Consider the following 22,100-nt stretch of genomic DNA (forward strand, 5'->3'; position numbering starts at 1 on the left):
AAAATTTATCATCAAAAGAAACCTTTCACTGAGATACAAAATAAAAAACCTGAGGAATTATTGTTAGGGGCTTATCATCTTTACATATATACATTTGTTTGAATATAAATCTCAAATGACAAAATTATTTTTCACCTCAAATACTAGTAGAATTTTGGCGATTCCAAGTCCGTGATGAGGACAGAAAACAATATATAAAAGTTTTAAGCAATTAAATTGTTTTTTCCCAACCAGTATGTAGCTCATTTTATTTGAGCCCTCCTACTCTGCATTTCAACTGATCTGAACCCACGCTGGAATTAATCAATTTTATGTCTTTGTGACATTATTGTCTTTGTCAGGAAACTACAAAGTCTTTTTAACCACAATGATTAAGAGATCATATTCCTTGATTCACAAAGGGAAGAATTTGAAATCCTAGAGAACTATCACTGGATAACACTGTGGCATTCAAATTCTATTCCTAATTCAAAACAAATGACAGAGATGGATGAGTTAATCAGGTATTATGAGTTCAAAGAACACTTGCACACGCAGGGTTAATTTTTTATGTTAGGTTGAATTTCTAAGTACAGTGCTTTATGCTATCAAATGAGGCCACAGATCACCTAAGCTCAACATATGGGCCATTCAGAATGAGGTATCTAAAACCTGTAGTAAATTGCTGAAATTTTAAAATAGTGCATTATACTCGTCTGCAAACACATCATGCCGAAGTTATGACACTCTAAAAATGTAGTAAAGAAGATGAATGTTGATCACAATACTCTGAACATTTCTGATTCTTAGTGTTGTCAATTCTTAAGATTAAAAAAAAATAATAAAATAGGTAGTGAGGTAGCTCTGGGAACATTTTTTGTTAAATGCCAGCCAAAGTTAACACAAGCTCAAATGTCATTTGGTTTATCCAAGTCCCTGTCCAAAGATACGAAGCAATTCAAAAATTCTAATCTCTATGAAATTAGAAAGTTTATTTTGACAATGGTAAGGAAACATATCCTTTCTTTCCACCATATCATTTTATTATTTTTTGTTTACTTCCTCTATTTCTATATAAAGAGGAGTGTGTACATGTGTATAACTGTGTCTGTGTATGTCTGTGTATGTGTGCATACGCTCCACAGTAAACTTAAAAACTCTTGGCGTTAGCAATTTACTTTCTAGTTAGCTCTGTTGAAGAACTTAGAGCTACTCAGCCAAAACCATCCTTGAGTTTGCTAAAGGAGTTACTTAATTTTCATAAATATTTTGTGTGTGGAGGTTACTAGAAAATGTATGAACTGGTTATTTAATGCTTCAATACCAGTGAAGCATATTGCTATCATGCTCAAAAGCCAAAAGATCACTTCAAGTAATGCAAAAAAAAAAAAAATCCAACATGAAATGGTATTTGTTTGTTCATACATTAGCATATAATTGTCCAAAGTAGTACCATTTAAATTTTGCATCTGCAGCTCACTTTAAAGGCTCAGATAGTTCAAACTGATTAAACACACACCTATAAAGGTATAAAAAGAAAATATTATGCAAACATTGCAATAAAAATCTCATTTTTTAAATAATATCTGATAGTTTGTGACTATATAGAGCATGTTTAAAAAGAAAGGAAAATTTTTCTCATCCAAATCTACTGGTTAATTACAGGCTTTACAGGAAAATGCTATTCCCCTACCTCACCCCAACTACGTTTTGCGTATAAAAAGTTCTCCTTTTGGTTTTGGTTGAAATATATTGAGTAGGATCAAAAAGATATGCCCAACCAATTCTTTTTTAAATATTACATGGAAACAAATGTCATGAAATGTAGTCGGAAGCTTTTTTACAGAGGGCCAGTATCATTTCAAAAGATAAACATGGGGGTAGAAAAATCAGAGAGCACTTATTTCTGGAAAAGCATACAACATGTAGCAAAACACTGCAAGTTTTCTCAAATGCCTCTTAGCATTCTAGAACCTATTGACTCTAGAATTTGTGACAATTCTGAGATGTTTTTATTAACAGCTAAATCAGGAAAAGCAAATGAAGCAAATGTGCTTTCTTCCCTGGTAAAATAAAAGCATTACATACTAAAAAAAAAAAAAAAAATGCTAAGCCCTACACTGATGTTTTGGATATTTTGGAATTACCCTAGGGTACTAGCTGTAAGAGGATAATTTCCTTCTCTTCACTGCCCAGGACAGAGACTGATATAATTAGGCAATTTAGGAGTATTTTTTTATGATACTGATTAAAATTTAAACAGTCATGAGAATGCTGTCTCCTGGAAGGTGAAATATACTTCAGGAGTCATACTTACTATCCATATGCATTAATCAAGAGCCCAACATCTGAACAGTGTAGAAGTCGTATGTATGTATCAATATTTCCACTGGGTAGTTTCTCAATTCAACTTTATTAATTTTATTTCTCTCACCATTTTTCACATATTACATTTATGCCCCTTCAGCCTCAACAATCACAAAAACAACCACAACAGTGATAACACAATTATATTCGGGCTACAAAGAACGTTTGACTTAACTTCTACTTACACTGTTTTTAAACAATTAAGTCTGATCAAAAGACCTTAAGAAGTTACCTGAAACTTTTTCTATAATTTTTTCTATAATCACTTTCCATGATTCATTAAAAAAATAATATTTTAGAACCTCAAATTTGGCTGATGCCAATACAGAGATAAGATCTCTAATGACAACAAAAAAAGGTAAGTTCAACAATCAGTACTGGAACAACTAGACATCCATGTGCAAAAAAAAACGAATCTAGACACAGACCTTATACCCTTCATAAAATTGAACTCAAATGTAAAATGCAAAACTATAAAATGCCTGGACGATAACACAGAAGAAACCCCAGATGATCTTGTATATGATGATGACTTTTTAGATACAACACCAAAGATAGAAAGAAATAATGATAAAAATGAAAGAAATAATTGATAAGCTGGACTTCATTAAAATTAAAACTTCTGGTCTGCAAAAGACAATGTCAAGAGAATGAGAAGACAAGCCACAGACTGGGAGAAAATATTTACAAAAGACACATCTGATAAAGGACTGTTATCCAAAATACACAAAGAATTCTTAAAACTAAGCACTAGGAAAATGAACAACCCAATTAAAACATGGACAAAAGATATGAACAGACACCTCAACAAAGAAGATATACAGATGGAAAATAATCATACAAAAAGATGTTCAGCATTATATGCCATTACAAATTAACACCACTGCATACCTATTAGAATAGCTAGAATCCAGAACACTGACAACAGCAGATGCCGGAAAGAATGTGAAGCAGTAGGAACTCCCATTCATTGCTGGTAGAAATCAAAGTTAGTATTGCCACTTTCGAAGACAGTTTGGCAGTTTCTTACAAAACTAAATACATTCTTACTTTATGATCTAGAAATCATGTTCTTTGGTATTTACCCAAATAATTAAGAAAACTATGTCCACACAAAAACCTGCACAGGGATGTCCTTAGCAGCTTTGATCATAATTGTCAAAACTTGGAAGCAACCAAGATGTCCTTTACTAGATGAATAGATAGATAAATACACTGCAGATAAATATACTGTAGTACATCCAGACAATGGAATCTTATTCAGTGTTAAAAAGAAAAGAGCAATCAAATGATGAAAAGATGAGGAGTAAGCTTGAATGCATAGAACTAAGTGAAAGAAGCCAATCTGAGAAGGCTACATACTGCAGAATTTCAACTATATGACATTCTGGAAAAGGCAAAACTATGGAGACAATAAAAAGATCGGTGGTTGCCATTGGTAAGGGGTAGAAAAGAATGAACAGGCAAAGCACAGAAGATTTTTAGGGCAGTGAAACCATTTTATATCACATTATATTGTCAGATACATGTTATGATACATTTATCAAAACCCATACAATGCACTGCAAGAATGAACTCTACAGACTTCAGATGATAATGATGGGTCAATGTAAATTCATCGATTGTAACAAATATACCTCCTTGTTCTGGATACTGATAGTGGGAGAGGCTGTGTAGGGGTGAGGGCAAAAGGTAAATGGGAAATCTCTGTACTTTCTGCTCTGTCTTACTGTGAACCTAAAACTTCTGTAAGTCTACTATTTAAAAAAGTTATGAGAACATGACCAACATGAGAATATTCTTGAAGGTAATATTTTCTTTATCACTTTCTAAGAGATTATAGGTATTGTACTAAAAATTTAATTTTTCATATATTTTAAACTTCATTAGTAGATATTAAATGTTATAAAATAATTCATTGGGTTTTAAAAATTAAATACTGGATATCTTACAAAGTAAATTTAAATAATTGAATCTAATGTTAATAGAGATAATGGTTGGAATGTGCTTTACTTCCTCTTTCTCAAAAATTTCAGTGAAATGAAGCCAAACATAAAAGAGTACAGATTATGTAATTTCATTTATATGAGTACAAAAGCAGGCCACCTTGGTCTATGCTGTTAGAAGTCAGGAAAGTGACAGAAAGGGAGCACAAGAGGCTTTTGAGGGGCCAATTGAGGATTCTGGGGTTTGGTTGGGTGTTTTGGATACCGGTTTGGGTGTTCTCCATTTGTGAAAATTCATGGAGCTATTGACTTTTTGCTATGCTTTTTTATAAGTAAAAAAAAAAGGCAGTAAACATAGTTCTTTAAGTTTTGATGGAAGCAAAGAGGGGATAGAAACAAGGGTATATACATTTTTACATAAGCCTGCAGTTAATATAAGGATAGAGAACAAAAAGGAAGTTAAGAGAGCTTCAAGGACCTGAGAGGAATGGCCTTTTGGATATATCACTCAACAGGCTGGAATTTCTTAGTGTTACTCATGAGCTAGTATAAATCCTAGGGACACCTACTTAAACTAGACAGCCAGCAAAGAAAAATGTAAGATCTGGGGAAAGTTAGAGCTTTCTTAAGCAGGATTAAGAGTGAGGTAGGACTTAGTAAATATCTTTCTGGGAGACTTTAAGCACATCCCTTTTCCCTGCCAAAATGTGTATTTTCATCTCTGTTTGAATTCCTTTTAAAAATGAATAGGGCTTATGAGTTGTACTAATTCTATCATGTAAAGTCCATTCTTCCTGTTCTGTGGCATGGATAACTGAATGGTTTGTACACTCACTATACAGTTGTTCTCTCTAATCGGGTTGCATGTGACCAATGATCTGCAGCTAAATTCTTTGCTCAGGTCATAGCTGTCTCCTTCACAGCCTATGTCAGAGTGAGTTTCTGAAGAGTTTCTCAACAGAGGGGGTATACTTTATTCTAGAACACATTCTCTGAACACTATTTCAAGCAACACCTTCCACCCCTTTATCTATCAGGTCATTTTACTCTGGACAAAATGGACTAGTACTGCTCAATATCAGCAGTAATGCACTTTTATGTCCTCTTATTCCAATACCTCACCCTATGGTGCTAATAAGAATTGATGGGTTCAAGGTGACTCCAAGAGAAGAGTGAAGAGGTGAACTAAAAAACCAAATAATCCTTAAAAATAGATCAATTGTGCCTTGAAGAAATAAGAAATTCATTACAGACAACATAGTATCACTGATTATAAGAGATTTATCAGATGATTTGAAAGCTAAGATTTGTAGGGGAATGTGTGTGAGTGGGTGTGGTTTGGGGGGTAAATTCAGGAAACATATACAGAGGCTTTATTCTTGTCAGGTGGCAGAAGGAAAAAATAATAGGTTACCATTTGTTGATTATTCAGTGTGCCAGGCATGGTGCTAAGCCCTTCAGGGTGAATTATCTCATTAAAAGCTCACAAAAACACTGCAAGGTAGGTATGATTATTATTCCCATTCAAAGATGAGAAGATCAAGGTTTATAAAATGTACATGACTTATCCAAGGACTTACCACCTAAGTAGGAGAGCTGGAATTTTAGTTCATCTCTGTATCAACTCAAAAGCTCATACTCTTAGCCACTTTGTCTCTATCTTGACCAGTGAATGATCACAAGGGCAAAAGAGAATTACTGAGAAGAAAAGAGGATAAGAGGAATGTAAAAGAAGTGTAAGACACAAAGGAAAATAAAGAAAGGAAAAGAAGAAGTGAAAAAATGGAAGCGGGACAAAATATAAATAGCACAGTGCCAATATATAACAGACACTCAATAAATGTCGAATGAATGTGCATGAGATTTACAAGTAAATGTCATAAATACACACTCCATAAATTTTTTTAAAATTAAAATTGGTCATTGTTCCCTTAGCTACAGACAAAGGTGTGTATATGGTTCAAGAGAAAAGTTATTTTACAGTCATGGTTTTCGAACGTATGCAAGAGACCAAGAAAACCCAAACCCCCAAAGTGTTAACAATTAGGCACCTGAATTAAAAAGAATTTTCTCATTCATATCCCTCACTTTCAAACTAACTTATTGATTAAACTTTAAAGTAATTATAAGAGTTAATAACCTTAAAGAGAAAAATAATCAAGTCTCCATTATAATTTTCGGGTAGATTCTTTCTGAAGCAAAATATCACCAGAAAATAATTATACTTAATAGCATGGGAACTATTCCATTAAATTCTTTCCTTCATTAAAAAAAGTACATAATTTTGAAGGAAACAGAAGAAATAATGAGAGAAAGAGCCCCATTTGATCTACTCTACACTCATCAGATGTCCATAACAGCAGTAATGCACTTTCCCATCTACTTTGAGAATGTTGTATAAACAATCATGATTCTGTTCCTATATCTAAGAAGCTGACGCTGCTGGGGAAATTTCGTTGATTGGTGCCATGGCAGAAGCATCGTTTCTGACATCTGCCTTGTTCATTCCCATTAGTGATCCTTGTGTAGTGCTTTTTAATTCTGTGTCTTTCTGAAGATTCCCAATCCTCAGTCCCAATCCACCCATCTCATCATCTTCATAAGATGATCCAAGTACTAATCACTATTGATAAAATATCCTCCATATTAATACAGTTTATCTCTCTTTATTAAGCACTTTCTATGTATTATCACCTTATATTTAGATTTCACAGGAACCCTAGAAAATATTATCATCCCCATTTTGTAGATGAGGAAACAATGATGTAAAGAGGTTTTGTTACTTGACAAAGATCACCAAGTGGTGAGTGGTTAACTGGATTCAAACTGAGTAGAAAGCCTGGGCTTCTGATCACTATGTAAAATACCAACTGTCCAGTGTAAACTCCAGAAACTTCCCACTGCCCCAAATCCTCTCTGCTCCCTCATCCTTCATTCAAGCCTTATTGCTGTATCCCCGTATGGATCCGAGGCCAGACCTTAACCCTCAATTACTAAGCCTACAGTACTTCATCTGTTTCTGGGATTTAAACATTTATTCTTAATGTTTTAGCACATGATGGAGAAGTTCAGAAATGACAAGAACAAAGAATGAGTAAAAGCAGCCCAACGCAGTGGATGAAGCTGAGTAGGACCATACAGAAAAACTAAGGCAATGCCATGGATTGGCCTCAAGCTTTTATTTGATGTCGGCTCCATCTTGGCCTACATTTAAGTGTTTATATATTAAGGGAAGAAATGAGAGAGTGATAAACCTTGTCCTTTATGATGATAAAAGAAATTAGACTTTAAAAAATCCCATAGTTTATCACCTTATTCAGTTAGAGAACAGAGGCAGGTACATTTACACTGCTAAATTTCATGATGACTTAACTTATAAGATTAATATTTTATAACCAGCCTGAAGTTTCCTTAATCAGAAACTGAAAAATTACCTAATTTCAAATCAGCCTATTTATCTTTATATACTTGATATTACTATATATATCATTCATTAAAAAAAAAATACAGCATTTCCAGGAATACTTTATACCTGCAAACCTTCAGCTTCAAAAATATAGAATGTATTTCCAAATTATTAATAATTATTTTCTCAATTTTATTTCAAATGAGGTAATTATCAAAAGGATACTTATATTTAAGATTAACACACTTGACTTTCATCATGTTTGATCTTACTTTATCTCTATTTATTAAATAGGTAATATTTAATCACAAAGAAGTTGTGCAGCATAACTTCTAGAGATGACATTTTGTCAGTTTTTCCGGATATTGACATTTTATATCTCATTTTCCACTTACAGAAGTAGATAAAAAGTAATGTAAAGCCAGTTGCATCAATAACATACATACTAAAATACAGAATTAACTCCAGTAAAGGAATTGTTACAGTTACAAAGAAAGATCATCTGGGGAAGTAAGATATTTCTCAAAACCGCTTGGTTTTCAGTCAAAGCACAGTACCTAGAACAGAGCCAGCCTTCAAATAATTCTATGTTCCCTTTCTCCCTCCTCCTTTTCTTCCCATTTCACTTGTGTTTTCATTTTCCCTTTTCAAGCATGCTTCTCTCACGGGGACTACTGGACCTGTCTCCTAACCTAACCACCCATCTTCAATCTCACTTTCTCCAGTCTGCAAAATACTGCTCTGGTTATTTTTTTTAAACACAAACCATATCACTTCACTGTCCTGTTCAAATATCTTCATTCCCCTGTTGTCTACTGTGTCACCTTTAAACACCAGAATTTGACAGATTTCTAACCAAGCCCAAGCTCGTCCGGCCAGTCTCATTTCCAGGCTGCTCTCATGCCACTCTTGAATTCTTGCAGTGTAGATGCTCAGCTTCTTTAGGATGCATGTTTTTCCCTATCTTCCAGCTACTATTAAACTCTTTTATCTGTTTCATTTCTTAAATTCCACATATGAGTAAAATCATATGGTATTTTCTTCCTCTGACTAATTTATTTCACTTAGCCTAATACACTCCAGCTCTGTCTGCATTGTTGCAAATGGCAAGATTTCATTCTTCTTTTATGGCTGAGTAATATTCCATTGTAGATATACACCACATCTTCTTTATCTGTTCATCAGTCAATGGACTGCCATTAATGCCTTTTCCCCATCTTGTCCATCTAAGAAATGTCACTTTCCATTTATAATTTACATCAGATGTGTTGTATTCTTTGAGGCCCTCCTTATGTATTTTGCTGTCTCAGCTTTATTGTGTTCTTATAATACACATGCCTCTATCATATCACTTGTCAAATTGAATTCTATTTGGTCACATGTTCATGTCCCTCCTCTGTTACATTATGATATCTGAGAACATACAGAACCATGTTTCATCGGTCTTTGTATTCCTGATGCCTAACATAGAACCCTCTTACATATCTTTATAAGATTATCAATACAATGTATGTGGGATAAATAAATGATTCATGAAAGATGAAAATGGATATAAACAACAACAAAAGACAACAATAAGAACATTGATAGGCATCTGTGTTTTAAAAATATACCTTTACCTTTAAAAGAGTATGTAGAAAACTAAGAGCTGGAAGAGCTTTCAGAGATTAGAATATTTTAGTATAATCCTTCTATTTAAAAGGTGAAGGCAAGAGGTCAAGGTGGGCTCACAACACAGAGGGAAAGTAGTGGCAGAGTTCAGATAAAAGCCTGAGATTCCAAGACACAGTCAAGGTGCTGTACCACTATATGACATATTGTTGGTGGATTTATTAGAAACAGAACAAAATTGTGATTTTCCTTTCCTGTTGTTTTCAATACATTTTTGTAAATCCAAGTATTTCAAATATATTCCTTACATTTCTAGAAGTAATGATATGGGCTGAGCAAATACTCTCTGAAAAAATTACACTAATACCCACTCTCACCAAGCATATTTGGAAGAAACAATTACCTTTTGATAATTACTATTATAATTTTCAAGTCTTTGTAAATCTGACAGGTGGAATACAATCTTTTATCACCGATTAAATGATCTTTATTGGGGCTCCTGGGTGGCTCAGTCAGTTAAGCATCTGCCTTCAGCTCAGGTTGTGATCTCAGGGTCCTGGGATGGAGCCCACGCCTGGCTCCCTGCTTAGCAGGGAGTCTGCTTCTCCCTCTCCCTCTACTTGCTGCTCCCCCTGCTTGTGCGTATGTGTGTGCGCACGCTCTCTCTCACTTTCTATCTCAAATAAATAAAATCTTTAAAAATAAATAAATGATCTTTAGTTACTAGTGAAGGTTAACATTTTTTTCAAATGTTTAACATAAGTTTTGCCAGCTGATTTCTCCAAGATGTCATCATTTATATCAATTACGTTGGCTCTTTTTATATTTGTGATATTATCCTTTGACACAATAGCCCAAATATATCCCCTACTTTATATTCTGTTTTGAAACTGTGTTTATGATCATTTTTCATATCTGACAGTGCTAAAATTTTACTAAATCAAACATGTCTGTTTTCCTGTTATAATTTCCTTCACTATCCTATTCAAAAAGCTTCCCCATTCAAATCTAATCAACTGTCTTCTATTTTTTCTCTTGCTTCTTTTTCACTTAACTCTAAAGTAAATTCCAAGTGGATAAGACTCTCATGTGGAGGAATCATCACACTTGATCTTATTGTAAACTGACAATTAATAGAATGTCCTTTCCCACTGAGTTCTAAGTCCATCATTATCACATCATAAATTCATATGTAAGTATGTACATGTACAAACTGATTTGTTTATTATCATTATATCTATTTATTATCATTATATATTTCTATCTGGTTCCATCTACCATATGTCTAGCTAGTACTAGTTCCATACTAGATTGATTATTATAGCTTACCATTTGACTTAAATATTAACTGTTTGATAGAAATAAATTTTTCTTCAAAATCATTTCAGTTTTTATTCATTTATTCTCACAATTAAAATTTAAATATTATTTCAAATTCCAGAAAATGATCCTTTGTCAATTTGGTTGGAATTATACTAAGCCTGACTACAGATTTACTCAGAAGAGATTAATGTTTTTCTTGTAATTAGTTTTTCTGTCTACAAACAAGGAATGTCTCTCAAGAAAGTTGTCTTCATATATGCCTTTCATATGTCTTAGTTCAATTTATTCCAAGATATTTTAAATATTTTTGCAAAGGAAACAGAGTTTAATTTCCCATATATTAGTCAGTTTCTTACTAGTATGTAGGAAAGCTCTTCATGTTTTTTTTTTTTTTTAAAGATTTTATTTATTTATTTGACAGAGACAGAGACAGCGAGAGCAGGAACACAAGCAGGGGGAGTGGGAGAGGGAGAAGCAGGCTTCCTGCTGAGCTGGGAGCCCGATGTGGGACTTGATCCCAGGACCCTGGGATCACGACCTGAGCCGAAGGCAGTCGCTTAACCAACTGAGCCACCCAGGCACCCAGCTCTTCATGTTTTAATATTAATTTTATATTTGATCATCTTCCTAAAGTATGTCCTTCTAATATATTTTTTCAATTTATTGCCTTGAGATGAAATCACTTGAAAATACTCATACTAATACTTTTTCATTTTTAGTAGTAATCTCTATTATTTTTGTTTCATGTTTCATCACATTGGTTAAAATTTATAGAATATTAATAATAGTGGTAATAGGACTAATCCATCTCTTTAATAGGAATAACAACTATAAATATATAATTGGTTATAGGCTGAGAGAGATGTACTTTATCATGTTAAACATTTATTCCATTTCTAGTTTATGTTTTTGTGCTGGTAACAGAAATGAGAGATATATTTTAATCAAATGGCTTTACAGAATCTTATGTTTATCATTGTCTTATTTGACCTGTTAGTGTGTTTATAGTGCATTTCCTACTATTAAGTCATACCTATGTTCTTGTAGATAGCTTAAAGTTATTTTATGCAAATAAATTTGCTTCAAAATCAGAATATAGTGTTCACAGACACTCAGAATTGTATATTTGGAAATTTGCATGAAGTACCTGAAATCAATAAGGTTTTTAAAGAAAATAAGGTGCTGGTAAATTCCACCTCTATGCCTGCCTCTGTGATCAGACAAGTGTTCCCATAATTTCCTCAAAATATTGAGGCATTGAAATGGTTAGACACCATCTCACTGGGAGTTCAGGGAGGCTGCTCTTTCATGGCAGGAAATTCAACCACAAAATGAAGACAGCATTAAAAAATTCCAAAGTTGATTCCTCTCTCAGGTTCTCACAGATTCTGTGTGATTCTTAACTGTGTCCCCTCTAGCTTACCGAAAACTCACCCATGTAAGGAAGCAGTGAGATTCTGAGCCTACAGGGGCATCAGCCCCTCTCAGGTTTTCTTCTCTCTGCTCACTTTGCTTCAACTTTCCCCTAAGTCACTTACAGAAACTTCCCAAATGTCCCTTTCAACCACAGGGAGTGCCCCAGGACAGCCAAGTTGGTAGTACTTGCTCCTCACCACTGATAATTTGGAACAGACCTGACATCCAACTGAAGTATGGCTGAGATTCAAGTTTCCAAGATGTTAGAATTGAGACTTAGAAGTATATACATGTTAATTTTAGTAGGTGCCCTGAAGAAATAGCTGCTAATTTCTAGAAATGTAGATGGCCTTCTGCTATCTACCCTATGGACCTAGAAGTAGGGAAAACCAATATCAACAGAACCAAACAGAAAACAGAACCAAACAGAGCAGACAGAGACATGTTGGGATTTCTGACCAGTGTTTTGTTCTTATAACCACTCCTTTCCTTAGACCCTGTTGTATTCTGCCATGTGGTTTCTTTTTTTTTCCTTTTTTAAATATTTTATTTATTTATTTGAGAGAGAGAGAATGAGATAGAGAGAGCATGAGAGGGGGGAGGGTCAGAGGGAGAAGCAGACTCCCTGCTGAGAAGGGAACATGATGCGGGACTCGATCCCAGGACTCCAGGATCATGACCTGAGCCAAAGGCAGTCGCTTAACCAACCGAGCCACCCAGGCTCCCTCTGCCATGTGGTTTCTTGACATACCCTCATAAATTCTTCCTTTTAGCTTAAGCAAGTTTAAGGTGGTTTCTGTTACCTACAACCAAACACTCCTGATTAGTATACCGCTGCGCCTGCCCTGCCCCTGATGTGAGTTCAGGTACTGAGAAAAGGAGAGGGGAGATTGCATTGGAATTCTATCCAACACGTTTTCTTTATGATAAATAAGGTTCTCATGGCAACAGAAAAATCTCTGATTCTATACAAGATGTAAGTATTAATATTTTATTGCCTATAGATCAGAATGAAGGAATTGACACCAATGCTTAAGTTCCTGAAAAATCTAAACCCCTCTTCTTTATTTTAAGTTTTTCTTTTGATAAATCTTTGGATTTAAAAAATTTATAGAAACACTGCTTTGTTCAAATGGTAGCAATGAAAGTAATCCAAAAGGCAGATCTTTGTTTCCCTCTGGCTCCCCAAGTACAGAGAAAAGGTTGAGAAAAGTTATAAGGAACACATGAGTAATTCCAGATATGCTATGACTCAGAGTGTTCTTAAAATATACATGCAGAATATGGCTCAGGTAAATTCTTCCGTTGGTGGGAAAATATCAGCTTGAGTGATTAAATTCAATCAAACCACCATTGGTGTTTAAGTCTTTGATGGAAATACCACTTTGTAGTGTAGTTTGACTAAGTGCTTCACCTTTAACTAGTTGTTGTGTTATAGAATAATTCTGGCCTGAAATACTGATCACTTATCATTGGAAATTCTAAGATGATTGTTATGTTCTCAGTTAAACAATAGACTGGAGGAGCATGACCTTTTAAACCAAGTATCTTTAAACTATTGCTTAATTAGGCATACCACACACAAGGTTACAATCTCAGCAAGACTGAGTTTTAAACAGTTATTTTAATTTTATACCAATGGTCTGTGCAGCATCCAGCTGGTCTGGCTCCTTCACCTCCTGCTATTACAAACTCAGAGTCTCCCTTCATACCAATGACAAGGTTTTATTTACCACCTCAAAATAAAAGGGATCATGAAAAGCAATTTGCCTCCGTAGCTCATTAATGTCAGAAAGAAGCAGTTTAACAACAGTTTTTTTTCAACGCACAAATTACACTTTAGGGCAGACATTATCCAATATTTAAATGGGCATTGCTAGATAATTCCATTCAATGGGTCAATTTTTTAAATTACTTAAGAGTACCTTTTGTAACTCAGTGATCCTGAGAGAAAATCTGGAAGGCTACACTATACAAAATTGACAGTTGCCTTACAAAGCTCATTCTTTGACAACTGGTAATAGCTATGCTAAGAAAACTTTCAGTATACAATAATTTTTTTTCATGTACAGTAAGCAGCTCTGGGTCTAGTCAAGTACATTCTCAACACTTCAGGATATTCCAAACCGATCTCAAGGAAACTGGGGTTTGGTCAATGGTCCTCTCACACTTCCAGGCTGTGGGAAGTGAGGTGGCTATCTCACTAGGTGAGAATACTGACTGTCACCAACACAACCCACTCAGTTGGCATGCAATTAACAACATATAATAGCTGTTAGCTAGGTTCCCAGCACACATTCTAGATGTCTTCTTCCAGTTCCTATGAAAGCCCTGTGAGGAGCGAGAATATTTAAGTCTGCGGATTTAATGAGTGCTCCATGTAGCCATTAGGACATTTCAAGGTTCCTCCAGGACCAGCAAGTAGCACTAGGAGAAGTGGAGTGTCCAAGATTATGGTCACCCCTTCAACCCAGCAGTTCTTATTTTAACTGACTGAAATGTGAGATTTCTGGGTAGCATTCTTTTGAAGATCAAGTCTGAAAAGCAGAGTATAAGGGAAATGCTCTTCATTTATTCTTAACAGAATATGGTAATCCCCATATCATCAGAGCTTGAGAGAGTTGTAAATCTAGATCAAAGAAGATTATCTCCCTCTTCCTGAAAACTCTTAATAATATACCCTTCAGGGTTACAAGCATTATATTCTTGGCCTTGATTGTGGGTACATGTGCAAAACAGCCAAAGAGAAAGCTTCTTCTTTTATATAAAATTTTGTTAAATAACCTTGCTAATATTATTAGGCTGTCAATGATACATTTGATAGATACATTTCTTTTAGAAATAGTTTCCAAGTAACTTAATCCTCTCTTTAAAAAATAGGTAGGCTTGCTTCCATTGCATAATGAAAGTTATGTATCCCACTGAATGTCCCTTTATATTTTGACTGCTCTCGAAGCTCAGAACTTGATGTAGTCCCGTATCCTGGCTACCATTTTGTTTCTTCCTCTTTAAATGGCTTTGATAATATACTTCCATTTGACCCGCCCTATATATCTTTTTATCATAAATAGGCAAGGCTCTAATAATAAATGAACACTAATTAATAATGAAATTTAAAAATTGATGAACTCCATGAAAATTACTAAAAATCAGGAGGATTATATAATCCACAACAATCTGTTTATGCTTACATCTCTTACTTGTAGCATCAGCTGTTGGAATATAGACAAGTTTCAAGCCATTAGCAAAACAACTTTCCAGGGAGCTCAAAGAGATTCTCTTTTAAGTTCATATGCTAAAATTCATGTATTTTACATGACTCTCATATCAGGAGTATACTTACTTTTGTATCAGACACAGTTCTATTATGCTTTAGTGGGTTCCTGCTGCTTTCAAGATAAACAAATCTTAAGAATGGACTGTAAAACTTCCTGTGTTCTATTTTACCCTTATCTCCGACACCCATTTCCTTCAGATTCACCTGTCCCTAACTCCCTAGAGTAGGGATGTTTCCCTATTACAAACTCTCAGTCCGGCGCACCTCTGCCTTCAGCACTCATTACAGATTATATTATGATACCTTGGTGTGCTTTTTTGATTAATATCTAAATTCCCCAAGAAAATCTAAATCTCATATCTGTTTTGACTGTTTTTATCAGTAGTATGTCTCTAGCACCTATCACAATGTTTAATACATTCTATGTGCTCAATAAATATATCTTGACTAAATTAATGAAATGTTATATGTGTTTCTCTGTCCATAGTGGGTTGAAAGAAGCAAATTATGAAAGACATCAGCCCAAAAAAAAAAAAAATCACAAAAACAGCAGTCTGATAAGGTAGAAGGGGGGGAAAAAGACTATATAAAGCAGACAGAAGAACTCAGGAATCATTGGAGTTTAGAGGCAAATTGTCTTAATAATCATTAGGTATTAAGATGTTTTTAATAGTTTTTAATAGCATCATTATATTATAGTATGGTATAATAATGGAAGTCATCAAGGAAGGGTTTGGCTTTTATCTATGATTAAGATAAGAGAGAAACTGGTAATTCACCTTTAAAATACTTTAATCTCATGTTTCTTTAAAGATTTTCCCATCTTCTGGAGGTGAGCTTCAGTTATTGAGAAAACATAATCATTTGCATTCCTCTTCACACTTCCTAACTACTTGGATAAATGGAGTGCTCCCCAACCTCATGTTACGATAAATAACCTTGCATTGTAATACTCCTCTTTTGCTCAATTTTCATAATTGCAGGAAAATTATTTTTAAATTCCCTCTTAATATTTATATTTGTAACAAAAGGATTGTTATGTAATGTCTCACAAAAAAATTCTGCTGAAAATAAGGATACCCTGTGTTGCACGTAAACCAAATTTTGCCTCATGTTGCCCACACAAAGCAAAAGAAGAAGTTTCCACTTGAATTCTAAATTGAAGATGACCTTGTGCTTTTTTGAGAAAGGCTGGCAGCTGAGGTCATTGGAGTGTATTATGATGGACAGTGCAGGGCTGTGCGTGGCTCGGAGGCATGTCCATTGTGTGGATTACAGCCAAACAGAAAGAATTAGACAGCTCGGAGCATTCTATCATTTCATTTGAAAATAATTGCCAAAATCATGGGCAGAAACCATTACAACTTTCATGAAAGAGTAACAACATTCAATAATTCCATTGCTTCAGACAGGCAATTGGCTATTCTCAGCCAAATATTATGGGTCCGGCATATTTTGTATCTGTTTCTCTGACACTCAACAGAAAGCAGAATCTCTGCTTCTGCAGGAGGCAAATCCCACCTACACTGCATCTGATGTAGTAGTTCTAGCTTACAGGATGCAGCCCATTGCTTTACAGGGACCAAATCACTGAAAGTGATATAAGGAAAGAGAGGATACAGAAACCTAACCCAGCACTCTTAGAAGGTAAATATGTAGCAACTCCAGATCATGTACCTTCCTCAAGTCAACTTACCGTTTAAAAAGCTGAAAATCAGTTTTAAAACAAAATCTCTACAATTCCTTCTCTAAGAATGGCACAAACAAAACATTTTCAAAGAAATCTAATCTGTTGTCAATACTTCCAAATGAGCCTCCTAAGTTATTTCTGAAATAGTGATATTTAAGTAGAATATTTTGATTGATAGAGGTTTATTTTTAACTTCTGCTTCTTTCAGGAGCAGATTAATGCTTCTTTCAGGAGCACAAAAAATATGTTTGCGATTTAAATGCAGGTGGAAAAACTCACACTTCTGATTAAAAGGGGAACTGCTTCTAATCCTGTGCTTCCCACTCTGTCTGAGTATCTTCTTTTTTTTTTTTTTTTAAAGATTTTTTATTTTATTTATTTGACAGAGAGAGACACAGCGAGAGAGGGAACACAAGCAGGGGGAGTGGGAGAGGGAGAAGCAAGCTCCCTGCAGAGCAGGGAGCCTGATGCAGGGCTCAATCCCAGGACCCCAGGATCACGACCTGAGCCGAAGGCAGTCGCTTAACCAACTGAGCCACCCAGGTGCCCCTGAGTATCTTCTATATATGGGAGTGGGGAGGGACAAACACCTTCACTTTTAAAGTATTTTATGACCCAAAAAAAGTTGTAACTTACCATTAAAATTTACAGCCCGAATATAACCAAGGAGCTCTTTGCCATCAAGAGCACTCATTCGTGGGCAGAGGCCGATGTATCCAGGGCAGAGGTCTTTGTGCATATTGTGCAGAGCATAAGCCATGGAATACACTGCATCAATTACAAACTGGACCTTTCCTTCCTGTTCATAAGCTGAGTCCCTTGCAATTCGCTCCAGCCCTGCAAAAGAAAGAAAGAAAACCATCAACTGGTGTTAGATTTCACCAAAAGATGGCATTAGGGCCAAGATTTCCACATGTGAGGCACACTTGACGAGACAAAACTATTTGACTTTACTCCCAATTATTTTAATCCTATACTTACTGAGTCAGGCTTCTAAACTGGGTATTGAATTTTTTTATTTGGAAAGAGCAGAAACTATTCTGTTAGCAACAAAAAGAAATAAACTAAATAAAACCCTATACTTCCGTTATCTTTATTTCCACCATACTGAGTCTGATTACGTTGTGCATTCTAGTAATCACATAACATTTTGGAAGTGACTTGATCTTATAAGTAAAATGTGTGATTTCATTCTTTTCATCTACTTCAGTTCCAGGAGTATCATTTAATTAGTGCCTCAGAGTAAGGTCTTTTTTTTCCCCCCTCCATACCTATTCTCATTCTGAATGTGCTTTACTTGGGAGCCCTTTCTGTAAATATTAAAGGACAGTGTTTCCTTAAGTGAACCAGCTATCTTCAGAAGAATCATTCAACCTATTTTCTTCTTGAACTCCATTTTCTTTTTCTTTTCTTTTTTTTTAATATTTTACTTATTTATTTATTTATTTATTTATTTATTTATTTATTTATTTATTTATTTGAGAGACAGAGAGCAGGGGATGGTGCAGAGGAAGAGGGACAAGCAGACTCTGCGCTGAGCTCAGAGACTGATGTGGGGCTCGATCTCAGGACCCTGAGATCATGACCTGAGCCGAAATCAAGAGTCGGACACTCAACTGACTGAGCCACCCAGGTCCCCCTTGAACTCAAATTTCTATTTTATTTTATTTTTAAATCTTTTCCAGCTTTACAGAGATAAAATTGGCATATAACATTGTGTAAGTTTAAGGTATACTACATGATGATTTTATATATGTATATATTATGAAATGATTTCCACAATAAGGTTAGTTAACACATTCATTACCTCCCATAGTAACCTTTTTTTTTTTCCTTGTGGTGGTAACATTTAAGGTTTACTGTTAGCAACTTTCAAGTAACAATACAGTATTGTTAAACATAGTCACCATGCTGTGCTTAGATCTCCATCAATTTTCTATTTCTATAGTAATCAATTTAATTCATTAAATCTAGCAGTCTGATAAATTAGTTTTCTAGGACTTTTCTGTCACCTAACTGCCAGCCCACATTTCCAATTGCTTATCATATTCCTATGTAGTCTGCTTCCATGTCAAACTCAATAGAGCTAAAACCAGGCTATTATTATAGAGAATTACATCATTTCCCTAAAACCTCCAGTTGAGGGTCTTACAGGTTTGAGAGCACAGAGAGGGAAGATCAGTTCTTACAAAGAGTACTTTCAAGGTGCCAAAAGATATATTGATTCCTTCAATTTGCAATAGCTGTATGATCTAAGCTAACATCCATGCAGATAGGGGAGCACTGTCTTCTCCCTATCTTTGTGTAGCACTTTGCCTCCTAGGTCTTAGAACAGCTCTGCTATGTCCAGAACGTGATTAAGTGACCTTGTGAAAACAGCCCTTTCAGCTTCTGCCAAAAATTTCTCTCCCATAGTTTTCACCACAAAGTAGACAATTCATAAATAAATACTGAAGAATGGTCATGGCAACCAAAAAGATGCAGTTGTTTCTTTAAAGATTTTATCTGGTGACCAACCACTCTAGTTAGTCCAGGATTGAAGGGTTTCTCAGAATATAGGACCAAAATGTAGATAGTTCTGGGCAGACCAGCATGATTGCCTATGAAAAAAGAGGCAAATGATGAGTCAACTTGATACGAGACTGAAATAACTACTTTGAGGGTAGGTCCTTAGATCCAAGAGAAGATCCCGGTTTCATTTATATTGTATCACTAAATTTGATAACTGAAAATGAAGACTATAAATCCCAGAACAGTTGTTTCATTCTTGATTATCTTCTTAAGTACAGACTCCTGAGGGCCACTCCAGCTTTACTGAATCAGCATCTCCCAATTTGGGGACATGACAAATCGGTAATTTTGAAACACAGACAAGATACCTAACTGTCTTAGTTTGAGCTGCTATAACAAAATACCAAAGATTGGGTGGCTTGCAAACAATGGAATTTGCTTCTCATAGTTCTTGAGGCTAGAAGTCCAGACTCAGGGTAACAGCATGGTTAGGTCCTGGTGAAGGATGTCTTTTGGGTTGCAGGCAGTCGTTTTCTTATTATATCCTTACATGGAAGATAGGAGACTTCCGGTGACTGCTTTTAAGGACACTAATCCCATTCATGAGGGATAGTGCTCTATCTTCAAAACTTCATCTAATCCTAATTACCTCCCAAAGGCCCACATCCTAATACAATCATATTAGGGGGTAGAGTTTCAACATATAAATTTGAAAGGGACACAAACATTGTCTGTCACACTAACATTCCAGGTTATGTTGTTTGTATTGCTGCTCTGTAAATCCCTCGGCTACACACACACACACACACACCACCCCCTCCCTACCCACCCCCACTCCTGCAAATATTATTGCTTGTTTTTCTGATTTTGCTCTCTTTTGTGTACTTTATTTTTGTGTATGTGTGGCTCCTCTCTAATAATCAAGAGGACACACATTTTTTTAAAGACTTATTTATTTATTTTGGAGAGAGAAGGGGGGAGGGGCAGAGGGAGAGAGAGAATCTCAAACAGACTCCCCACTGAGTGAGGAGCCTAAAGCAGGGCTTAATCTCACAACCGAGATCATGACCTGAGCCAAAATCAAGAGTCAGACGCTTAACAGACTGAAACACGCAGGTTCCCCCCTTTTGTGTACTTTAAAGAAAAGAGAATGTCTTTGTCTCCATTACCACTGGGTGGAATATGAATAGCAGGCATAGAAATGGCAGAAAATGCCCAAGCCTAATTGATTCAAAGACAGTAATGACCATGAGGACATTAAGGAATTTGGAAAATTTTCACAGTCCATGGAATATATGTAAGAGCTAGATGTGTGTGAATGTTTTATATTTTTGAATTTATCCTAAAATGTTCTGGATTTAACATAATATGATTTTATTTTAATGCTACTGCAACCTCACTATCAATCTATAAAGATACTTCTTAACATTCAATAACTGGGATAAAGTTATATATAATACTTTCCAGATAAATTTTAATGGAGATGCCCTAATTTAATAGATATATTCTTTTTTTTAAAAGATTTATTTATTTATTTGAGAGAGAGAGTGGGAGGAGGGACAGGGGAGAGGGAGAGAGAGAGAATCTCAAGCAGACTCTACACAAAGTATGAGTCCAAGGCAGGCCTTGATCTCATGACCCTGAGATCATGACCTGAGCCTAAATCAAACTGGGACATTTAACCAACTGAGCCACCCAGGCACCCTTAATAGACATATTCTTTCTTGATTTTTCCTAAAACAATTTCAATTTTACACCTAATAGATTTATAATTCTCAAATACCACACATCTTATTAAAGGGACATATTTAAATTTGCACTTGTCAAACTATTTATTTCCTTAACTAGTTATAAACTCCTAATAGTATGAGCAGAGATTAAATATTCCAACTTTGCCCTTTTCTTTTTTAAGTAAAAGTTCAGAAGGCTGTTTAGTGACAGTCGTCACACAAGTCAATGGACATTATATGACTCTTCCCATGAATTGATAGAAGTACATGGTGACAAACTAAAAGACCGAACATTATTACCATTTTGAAATTTAACAAGAAATCATTTTATTTCTTTCCAGGCTGTTTAGATGTATTTTCCTATTCCCTAACATTTTAACTTCATGAGGACACTTAAGATTTTACAAGAGCTAGAGTTCGCTCCTCACTTCCTATAGTTGCTTGTCTTATTCATCTAAAAGAGGAATTTAAGAAGCTGACAGTGACTCATCAACTTAATTGGCTGTAAAATTTCATTATGCTATAGTTTCTAAAGTTAGCGTTAATGTATTGCTATAAAGTGCTAAATATTGTCAAAGGCTATATGTCAGCCCTCCATTTAAAACACTGACTGTAAAGTTGTGATGGGTTTTATTGGATAGCTTAAAACTAACAGCATATAGCAAAGCATTTGCACGGTGGGAGATGAAGTCAGCCTCGTAAATTTTATAGCAAGATTGTTTTATGTTTTCATTAACGAAACCTAAAACTTTTGACTGTATCTCATGTTCCTGGACAACAGAGTAAATTCTTATTGGTCCAAGCAATATCACATGTGCCTCAGTTAAGGTCTTTCAAACATCAC

General features: G+C 35.2%; 1 protein-coding gene across 2 annotated transcripts in view; it reads right to left on the reverse strand.

Moving 5' to 3' along the window:
- Positions 1-22,100, reverse strand: part of GRM8 (glutamate metabotropic receptor 8) — a 731,836-nt gene that overhangs the window by 252,416 nt on the left and 457,320 nt on the right. For both annotated transcript variants that reach the window (XM_035021042.1, XM_035021041.1), the window contains exon 6: positions 17,652-17,852. In XM_035021042.1, the coding sequence (XP_034876933.1) occupies positions 17,652-17,852 (201 nt within the window). The remainder of the gene's footprint in view (positions 1-17,651; positions 17,853-22,100) is intronic.

Source organism: Mirounga leonina, unplaced genomic scaffold (genome assembly GCF_011800145.1).
Source record: "Mirounga leonina isolate KUSES-001 unplaced genomic scaffold, KU_Mleo_1.0 Mir_174, whole genome shotgun sequence".
Lineage (NCBI taxonomy): Eukaryota > Metazoa > Chordata > Mammalia > Carnivora > Phocidae > Mirounga > Mirounga leonina.